This window comes from Neophocaena asiaeorientalis, unplaced genomic scaffold, assembly GCF_003031525.2.
Source record: "Neophocaena asiaeorientalis asiaeorientalis breed wild unplaced genomic scaffold, Neophocaena_asiaeorientalis_V1.1 scaffold177, whole genome shotgun sequence".
Lineage (NCBI taxonomy): Eukaryota > Metazoa > Chordata > Mammalia > Artiodactyla > Phocoenidae > Neophocaena > Neophocaena asiaeorientalis.
In genome coordinates, this window is record NW_020172779.1 from 15,315,576 (window position 1) to 15,325,797 (window position 10,222).

A 10,222-nucleotide genomic window follows, 5' to 3' on the forward strand; every position below is an offset into this window, starting at 1 on the left:
AGTGAGTGGCAGTGAGGGGGGGCAGTGCTCAGCCCTGGCGCTGGGCAGGTGCCCACAGCTGTCCCTTTCCTTCTCCTAGGCCCGCAGTGCCCACTGCCCTTCAACGTGTCGGATGTGGCCAGCGGGGCCCTCCTGTGCGCGCCAGCCTCAGGCCCAGGAGGGGCTGCCGTGCAGCGGTGCCAGCTGCTGTGCCGCCCGGGCTACCGGAGTGCCTTCCCGCCAGGGCCGCTGCTGTGTAGCCTGCAGAGGAGACGCTGGGAGTCGCAGCCCCCTCAGCCCCGTGCCTGCCAGCGTGAGTGGCCCCAGGAAGGGCTGCCCGGTGCCCCGCTCCCTCTCAGGGCTCGGGGCCGAGGCCTTCATTTTCCCCACCCGAGTGTAGCGTGTCCACCGTAAGCCAGGTGGCATCAGAGCAGGAGAGAAGGCCCAATGGAGCATTTTCTTCTAGAAGGAGCAGATGTGCTTCCCAGACCCCTGCGGGGGGAGCTCTATTTGTGGCTTCTCTGGAGCAATCTGCCCCTTGAGACACCTGCCATCATTTTGGGCTCTTGGATACAGGACTGCATTCAAGATACAGGTGATCCACTGGCCGTACTGGTTACTATGGTGTTGGCAAGCTTAGAGCTGCCGGTCCGGCCTCTGAGAGGGACAGTGACACTGCCACGCCAGCCCTGCCCCCAGGTCCATCTGGAGCTCTGGGGTATGGCATCCTTTCTGATCACTGTGGGCCTGGGCTGTATTTAAATATGGGCAGAGCTCCTTCCTCCTGTTCTCGTAGCAAACCCACTTTCACATGCACATGGCTATGAGGCCACATCAGGCTCTGACTGCATCCGTCCTGGCAAAGGCTGGCTGTGGTTACTCACAGCCAGGCCGGGGGCAGACTCGGGGGACCGGTGCTGGGTCCACCCAGGGCAGCGGGCGGGGCGTTCAGGAGAGAGACCCAGATCCTGGGACTGACTGTCACAAGGCTCTGGGTGGCTGGTAGAGCATCAAAGGACAGTATTCGCCATAAAGCATTCTGAAAGAGAGAATACTATCCAGAAAAATTTCAAAATATTATTTGGACAAATACGTGGCCTGTTTCCCTGGATGATGACAGAGTGGCCTGAGCCGAAATTAAGACCAGACTGGTCACGACTGAACAAGGGACTTGGGAGAAGAGAGGCACAGGTCCTGAGCTCCTAAAGTGGAGTGCAGGGCTGCTGTGTACGACTGTGCAGGTTGTGCACTGAACAACCTTAGAGAAAGCCTTTCACATAGGCTGTGGTGAAACTCTTAACTGGCCAAACCAGCTGCAGTGGCCCTGTTTGAGTGCAAGGTAGTATGGAAGATTTTCCAACAAGAATGTCCAGGTCCCATGTAAATGTAAAGCAGCCTGGTTTAGAGGCTGAGGCAGGACTGAGTTTGCTGTGAGGGTGCGAAGTAATTTGAGACGAGCCGGCATGCTAGGAAGTAGTTAGACTCAGAGGGTGACAAGCAAGATGGCAGTGCTCGTGGGCTCCAAGCTAAATGAAGAAGGGTTATTTTTGCAGAGGAAAAACCAAACAGGGCAAAGAAAAGAATCCCACAGCTCTTCCGCCCCTGTCTGCTGACCTCTGGTGCTTGTCTGCAGGGCCCCAGCTGTGGCAGACTCTCTGGACCCAAGGGCAGCTCCAGCTCCAGCTCCCGCCAGGCAAGGTGTGCCACGCCGACTACGCAGGCTTGCTGCCGGCTTTCCAGCATTTCCTATTAGACGAGCTCACAGCCCGCGGCTTCTGTCAGATCCAGGTATGTGCCTGGCCTTCCCCACAAGGGGGGCTTGGACTGAGCTGAGGGTCACCGGGCAGAGAACCTCAGATTTCAAATGAACTTACGGTTCAACCCACGGTCCTTTTACCAATGGGCAAAATGAGGCCCAGGATGAGACAGTAACTCAAACAAGGCTAATGACATAGAGGCAGAGGCGGATGTGGTAGCCATCTCATCACTGGCCATTCTTTCTGCATTAAGATAGCAAACCAAATGCGTGCTGAGTGCTTAGATTGTGCCAGGCCCTGTGCATCCCTTAGCATGGGTTAGTTAATGCGATCCTCACTGGAGCCCTATTATTGTTACCGTGTTATTACTAGAGAGTAAAAATAATTGGCCAGAGTCACAGCTGGGAAATGGTAGAGCCAGGCCGGCTGACGTGAGGACAGAGCTGTGGTCACCATATGGTACTGTCCCCACCCATGAGGAAAGAACCTGGGAATGGGGCAGGGAGGCTGCAGTGCTGCAACACGCTCTCTGAGCTGCTATGCCGGGCCGGTCCTTAAATCTGTGAGGAGGCATCATGGATCCTCCTTGGAAGGAAAATGTTACATGCCAACTGGAGAGACATGGTTACCAAAGAGTTTTTAGCTGTGTAATAGGCAAGGACTTTGGTGATTTGAAGTCCCAAGCGTTCACAGAGGGAGTCTTTAAAAGTCACTCAGTTAAATAAGTCCTTGTTCTGCTCAAAGGCTGCTGTCTCATCAGAGCAACTCATTTCTAGCACCTCATGTTAAGAATTTCGGAGAACACACATTTTCACAAAACCAAATACAAAGAGTATTGATTTTAAAACAAAGAGAAATAAATCTTGCCCCCTTTTATCTAAAGAAAGGCACTTGACAGCAGTATCAGCAATATTTATGGGTTAGTGAGCACTGGTTGTATTCCTGGTGCCAGGCTGCAAGTTCAACTTTTCTTATCTCTAATGATTACAGCACCCTGCTCAGTGGGTATCATTAGCCCTTGATTGGTAAGTGAATTAACTAAAGCCCATGGAGAGTAAGTAAGTTGCCGGAGATTTCACATCACGGAGTGAGTCTAGACTCTCACTACACCACATTTGTTCATTCTTTCACTCATTTTCTCCCTCCTTCATTCTTCCATTTAACAAGTGTTTGGGTGCCTGTTACAGGCCAAGCATGGTTTTAGGCACTGAGGACTGTCAGAGATAAACAAAGCCAGACACTAGTTACAGCGGCCAGGACAGATTTTCATCAGTAATATACTGATGCTTCGCAGCCCCTCAGCCTCTCTGAAGCTAATTCAATCTGTAACGTGGGGTAATGACAGTTCTGACTCCACAGGCCTGTTTTGGAAACTAAACTAGCTAACATGTTTAAAGCGCTCCACGCAGGGCCTGAATAATGGAGGATGTTCAAAAAGTGTGTGCATTGCCTCCCGGGAATGCCAGGTACCTGGCATACAGCAGTTCTCCTCCAGTGACAGCGGCACGAACCCCACGTCCACTGGCGCACCTGCACCCTGGGCATCGTGGGGTGCACGGCACACAGTAGGTGCCTGGTACCAGTCTGTGGTTTGACCTGCCATTCATGTTGAATGACCTCCTGCAGCTCAGGGCCTGTGTTGAGAGGGCATCGTCTGGACCCTGAATGAGGTGGTCGAGGTCACTCGTGCAGCAGGCTGACAGCCAAGGCCCAGATCGACTCTGGATCGTGGGTTGGACAGATATCACTTTCCTTCACAGACCCTTCCTTTCACACAGAACCTTCTCATTCACCTCTAGATGCCCAAGCTTCTGATAAACTAACACCCCCTGGGGCTTGATATAGAAGCTCTTGGGATTTGGCTTTTGAAAGAGCACGATGGGAAGAGGGCCCAATGAGGCTTGTGTTGAAGCCCGGCCCCTGCCCGGCACTGTCCCCAGGCTAACCAGGCACCACCACCGTCCATCCGCCCACCCTGCCCTGCAGACGGTCAGGGGGCACTGAGGGCCGTGCTCAGGTTGGGAGGAGAAGCCAGGCCGTGTGGTCACAATGGAGGAGCTGGTGCTTCCCGGGAGGGAGGGTCGTGTCCTGCTGGATGTAGGTGTTGTGAGGACATTGGCCGAGTCAGCAGAAGTTGTTTCTCCAATGAAGTACAGCCCCGTGAATTCGGAGTGTTTAGGCTTTCTTTTGTGTGTGTGTGTGTGTGTGTGTCTGTGTCTGTTCCCTTTTAATTTTATTTTTTTGAGAATCTTTATTTTTTTCTAAGTATATTTGTTTTCTTTGTAGTTTTTATTTTATTTTTACATATATGTGTATCTATTCTCTTTCAAATTCTTTTCCCATTTACACTGGCTTTTACTCTGCTTACACCTCTGTCTGTAGGCTGTGTGACCTGAGCAGGTGATTCAACCTCTCTGAACCTGGAACCTCATTTTCCAGCTCTCTCAAGGCTGTGTCCTCCCAAACAGCTCCCACTGGGGACAGGTGGTGGGTGTAGAGCAGACCTTCTGAGGACAGGGGAGGGCTCAGGAGCTCTGATTGCCTGGGGCCAGTTCCCGGGTCAAAGGGAGGTCACAACCCCTCCACGACCTCCTCTGACAGTAACATAAGCCAGTTTAAGGGCCTGGCACGGGCTCGGCAACGCTGGCTCCCTGCTCTGTGTTCTTGAGCTCGTGTCTCTGGGCAGGTGAAGACGGCTGGGACCCCTGTCTCCATCCCCGTCTGCGACGACTTCACGGTGCGGGTGGAGTGTCTGAGTGGGGAGCGGTTAGGAGCCAATGTCACGTGGAAATTGCGGCTGGAGGATGTCGCACCCGCCTCTCTCCCGGACCTGCGTGATGTTGGTATGTTTTCCCGCACTGCTGCTGTGAAGGGGCACAGACTCGCTGGGTCTCAATGCTCCTATCCATCAGATGGAGCCACTGCGGCGCCAGCGCCTTCCTGTGGGGCTCAGGGAGGGAACCATGGGAGGGTTCCCGTGGGAGGAAGGGGCTAGTGGGAGGGGCTAGTTCCTGAGAAGTTTATAAAGAGCAATAGAGTTCTGGTCCATAGCTGACTAGAGCTAAATAATATCACCCGACTGTGCTTTTGTGAACGTTTTCTAATTCTCATCTTCGTTTTCTGGGCACAGAGAAGGAAGACAGGTGTGAAGTAGGGGAGGGTGGGGCGGGGTGAGGGCGTCTCCATTGGTTTATAATTTATGTCCTGCCTACTTCCAAACAAGAATGTCTCAGACCACTGACACTGTTTAAACCCATTATTAACACTATTTAAAATGGAGTGGTAATGATATGGATGAATCGAGAGTAGAAAGATCTAAAGAGAAGCAGAGTGGATCTTATGATCAGTACTCTGAACCAGGGTGGGACATAACCCATGGGCTTCTGACCAGAGGGTGGAAGCTTCTCCACTTCCTCTTCCACTGTCTGGTGGCCAAATGCCGAGGGTCGGGGCTAGCTGGAGCTTGACCTCTGTTCTATGAGGGGGAACTTGTAGACAACGCCACAGTGTAACCCAGGAGGCAGACTGTATCTCAGACATTCTGCAGTGCCTGTGACCCTAATTACCATCTCCCCCCAGTAGCGTTATGAATTAAGGGTCACTTTTTTTTCTCTGGAAACAGCTGGCGTAATTTGGGTATGTTTGAAGCTGCAAATGGATGAGATGTTTATTCCTGGCATCCATGGCCTGGGACTGCCTTTACAGTAGCCGTTGTGGTGTGAATGTTCGTTGCGTGCTGGGACCCTCCCCAGCTCCAGATGTAGTGCTCACCCATCTGCTTTCTTCCTAGGAAACACTTGGAGTTCGACAGCTAGAGGCCTTCTCAGCGTTTAGCTGAACCTGAGACGGAGGCTCTGCCTTCCCTTTGATCGGCCCCATCACATTCTCTCTTGTAATCCTCACCAACTGCAAGAGGGGCATTCCTAGCCCCATTTTTCAGATGGGGAAACTGAGGCTCAGGGATGGTGGCTTGGCAAAGGTTGGGACAGTCGTGTATCTGGATAGTGTACCTTAGACGAGTGACTGAAGTCATGATATCCTATACCAGTGGGGGTCACATTGCTGCCACAGAAATGACAGGAGCTGGAGATCTGGTTTGGAGTCCTAGCTGTGCTTCTGATTCTGTGTATCTTTGGGTCAATCAATCCCCTTCTCTGGGTCTCAGTTTCTCCCTCTGTAAAATGAGACACTGGCAAAGGCCTATGTCTCCTTTCGCTGTGGATGCGCTGGGTGGCTCTGTCCCTGTATCCTCCCTGACCCTTGCAGGAGCAATGACACTCCTGCCTCACCTTGTGTCTTGCAGAGGAAGCCTTGGTGGGCAAGGATCTCGTTGGGCGCTTTGCAGATCTGATCCAAAGTGGAAAATTCCAGCTTCATCTGAATTCCAAGACGTTCCCAGCAGACACATTCATCCAATTCCTCCAAGGGGACCGCTTCGGCACCTCTCCCAGGACACAGTTTGGGTGCTTGGAAGGATTCCACCAAGTCTCGGCCACCAGCAACGCCAGTCAGGACCCATTGGGGTGTGGTAGGTTCCCCCTCTCTCCCTGGACCGCTGTTACTGAGCCATGCGAGGTTGTGGGAAAGGCCACAGAGCTCTGATAGAGGTTATTCTGACATACAGAGTGGAGACTCATTCATTTATTTATTCGATGAAAGCTTTTCAGTTGTCCAAATATACTCACAGGCATATAGTTTTCACCCACCAGGTAGTAGCTGAAACTAGAGGCAACATGACAGAGGAAGAGCCCCCATGTTCGAGGTTATCCTTCCTCTTAGTCCTTGATGAGCTTGGACCCTGTGGCCTGGGCTGCGCTGTCTTGGTGGAGAAGGCCGATGTCTACCCCGTGTGCTCCATGACTTTTCCCAGTCTGGTTATGGCAACACGTCACTCACCACCATCCCCAAATGGTCAGCGATCATCCCAGGACGTGATGGTTCAGGGGAAGTGATTCCTGGTGGAGGTTTACTGGGCTGTTCTTGGCCTGACACATCAGCAGTCTTGGAAGCCATTCTCACTAGACTGCAGCTGCCGGTTCCCTGAAGAGAAGCTGTGTGATTTGCTGCCCTAACAAATCGCCACAAATGTCGTGGTTTAAAACAACACCCACTTATTGTGCTATAGTTCTGTAGGCTTGAATTCTCACACAGGGTCTCACTGGGCTCACATCAAGGTGTCAGGAGGGCTGCATTCCTACCAGAGGCCCTGGGAGGGAATCAGTTTCCTGATTTTTCCAGCTTCTAGATGTTGCCCACATTTCTTGGCTTGTGGCTTCCTTTCTTCATCTTCAAAACCGGCGGTGTTGTAGCTCTCGGGCCGTTCTTCCGTGGTCACAGCTCCCTTGCATGCTGTCTGTCACTTCTGAGGACTTTATGATTGCACACAGCTGGGTAATCCAGGACACTCCCCCTATTTTAAGGTCAGTTGACTAGCGACCTTAATTCCATCTGCAACCTTAGTTTCCCTTTGCCATGTGACCTAACATATTTAGTTTCCAGGGATTAGAACATGGACCTCTTTGGGGGCCATTGTTCCATCCACTACTGAAACTTCCAGGACCTCATGGTGAGAAGTCATCCTCCCACATGGCATGAGACAGAGGCATTTTTATTGAGCTGAAGAGAGAGAATATGTTTCTCAGTTATTTATTTTTCCACTATTCATGTTGGTTGCAACACAAAAGCTATAAGGCCTTTCCTCTTATGAAATCCATGCCAAATTCTAAGCTCCACACTGGATTTCAGACGCAGATAACTCTTAACACAGAAACCAGAGACACAACCACTTCTTGCTAATATTTACAGAGGATTTTGCAGTTTACAAAGCACCTTCGCAAATACTTAACTCTCACTATCGCCCCCGGTGGCAGGTCATCTCCCCATTTGACAGGTGAAGAGGCTGAGGCTCAGATGAAATGAGGTCATGTGTCTGTAGTGCCCAGAGCAGGGCTGACTCAAAGGAGGGACTCAGTTCTCTGTGGATGAGTTACCCCAGGTCCTCTGGGACCAGAGCTCACGATCCTTCCACCTCAACAGAGCTGCCCAAACAAAGAAGATAAGAAGTAGAAGCAGGTGTGGATGGTGCCGCCTGCCAGGGTGGGAGAAACAGGGTCACAGCAACGGAGGTGATTGAAACACCTGCCACTGTGTTCTCAGACTTGCTGTGAAGAGCCTTGGGCTCCACTGCCAAAAGCTCACTCTGTGTGTGTGTGTGTGTGTGTGTGTGTGTGTGTGTGTGTGTGTGGTCTTTGTGCACAAGCATGCATGTATTGGGAGGAGGCTGCTTTTATAATCACCCCAGGCGGTGTTGATAAGGGGGTCTGGGAGCCCCACTTGAAGAGGCTCACCCACCTCGGGTGCCCCCTCTGGAGCTTGGAGCCAAGAGGCGGGACAGCAGGAGATGGAGAGAGGGACCAGTCAAGCGCCAGGTCCCCATTTCCTGAGTGTAAAATAAAGGGGGTGGACTGGGAATCTGGTCCTCGGTTCCCTCTAGGGAACTCGGTTGATGGTTACATGGCCATTTCCTGTCTACCAGGACAGGTAGTGCGGCTCAGCTGGGAAGTGGGAGGGGAAGCTGAGCCAGGAGCACAGACAGACTTGCCTGACGGGTGTCAAGCAGTGGAGACCCAGGGAATCAGAACCCGGCCTCGGGGTGACCGGGCTTCAGAGAGAGTGGGAGTTATAGGGTGGGCCTGAGAATGAAAGGTTTGGCCAGGGCTGCACTTGCTGCAGAACAGGAGTGGCCACCTTTTTCCGTAAAGGGCCAAAGCAAGTCTTTTAGCCTTTGCAGACCATTCTGTTTCTGTCTCGTGGACTCAGCTCGTCCATTGTGGGGAGAGAAACGTGGCTGTGTCCTAATAAAACTTTGCTTGCCAAACGGAAGGTGAGCTGAATTTGGCCTGAGGGCTGTAGTCTACCCACCCTAGCTCTACACAAACCTACATTCTGTTCTTCAACTGCGGCAGCTTTTTACCAAGTTACAGAGCATTGTTGATCACACCATTCAGCCCCACCCCTCACTCCAAATGGTTAGAAAGGTCCAGAGTGGAATTCACAAAAGCTGTACCAAAAGCCCTGGATTTTCTCCAGTATCAATGATAACATCCATTCTCTATTGAATTTCTGCATTGCTCTGGTCCAGGATGTCAGGTATTTTTAATGCCATGGGGTGGACGAAGCAGCTGGGGGGCATACAGTTAAGAGTGTGAGGAAACTGCCCTTGGAAGTCAGGTAGACCTGGGTTCAAGTCTTAGCTCCAGCACCTTCTCAGTGTGGGTTCTTGGGACACTGCCCACCTTCACTAGGCGTAATCTGGAAAACAGGGACAGTAGTACCTATTTCGTGGGGACTGTGGTTTGCATAGCTGAATATAATGGATACAAAGCACATTGCTTCACACAAAGTGAAACTTCAGCACATTGTTTTGTTGTTAATTGTCCGTGTGAGATTTAAACTCAGCCCTGATGTTTCCAAATTCTTTGTTCTGTCCGGTGATTCACAAGTCTCCCTTCTCAACAAGGGCTCTTGGTGAAATCACGCCCTTGGATTCTTGTATCTATTCTTACTGGCTCTTTTTCCTTCTGAAGCACATCTGGAATACAGCTGTGAGGCTACAAGCAGAGCATTGTCCTGTGGAGATAAGGCAGGGTTTCTGTGTGTCGTCTTGGGGGGCCAATCTGGATGGTCTCCAGGGGGACAGTGACTCGGGGAGACCGGTGGGAATGTCCACCCCCCTGACTCAGGCAGACGTAGCAGCCTTAATCTAGGCAGTGCCTACTGCAAGGGGTGGAGGCTTTGTTTGCACCTCCCACGCGGTCAGTTACGTTCACCCTCTTGCCTCACTGCCAGCCAGGTGGCTTCCCCTCAGAATTACCTCCTGGCAACCTTCATACCAGGTTGTTCCATTAAGGAGAATCCCAGAGAAATTGTCTGGATTTTCCATTTCCATTCTGAACACCATTCACTGTCACTCGTTCACTGCAAATTCTTATAATAGAGCTAGTTCTCTACAGATTTTTTCCTGAAGTAACATGTTATGTCTTGTTTCCTTCCTCCCTCCCTCCTTTCCTTCCTTCCTTCTTTCTATTCATGCATCTGTCCATGCAAGCATCCGTCCTTCCTTCCATCAGTCCTCCCATCCATCCATCCTTCCATCCATCCATCCATCCATCCATCCATTCCATCCAACCTTTCAAAATATAATTATGTGTCAAATACCATGTGACATTCTTAGGGAAGCAAAAGTCATAGCTCCAACTTTCAAGGAGCTCACAGTCTAGCTGAAGCGAGGTTAAGTGAAAAGACAGCTAAAATACCATGTGAAAAGCCTTTTGCATCCCAGTCAGGGCAGTCAGGGACAGCTTGCTGGGGTAGTAAAGGCCGGCGCGAAGTCTTAAAGGCTAGTTAAAATTGTCGCTTGGACAAGAGCAGACAAGAAGGGGTGTGTGTGTGTGTGTGTGTGTGTGTGTGTGTGTGTGTGTGTGTGT

At 51.4% G+C, this 10,222-nt stretch overlaps 1 protein-coding gene across 1 annotated transcript in view; it reads left to right on the plus strand.

Moving 5' to 3' along the window:
* The window catches only part of TG (thyroglobulin), a 239,456-nt gene that overhangs the window by 35,526 nt on the left and 193,708 nt on the right, over positions 1 to 10,222 (plus strand). The window contains exons 16-19 of the mRNA XM_024741005.1: positions 80 to 292; positions 1,613 to 1,767; positions 4,423 to 4,579; positions 6,040 to 6,264. Coding sequence (XP_024596773.1) covers positions 80 to 292; positions 1,613 to 1,767; positions 4,423 to 4,579; positions 6,040 to 6,264 — 750 coding nt within the window. The remainder of the gene's footprint in view (positions 1 to 79; positions 293 to 1,612; positions 1,768 to 4,422; positions 4,580 to 6,039; positions 6,265 to 10,222) is intronic.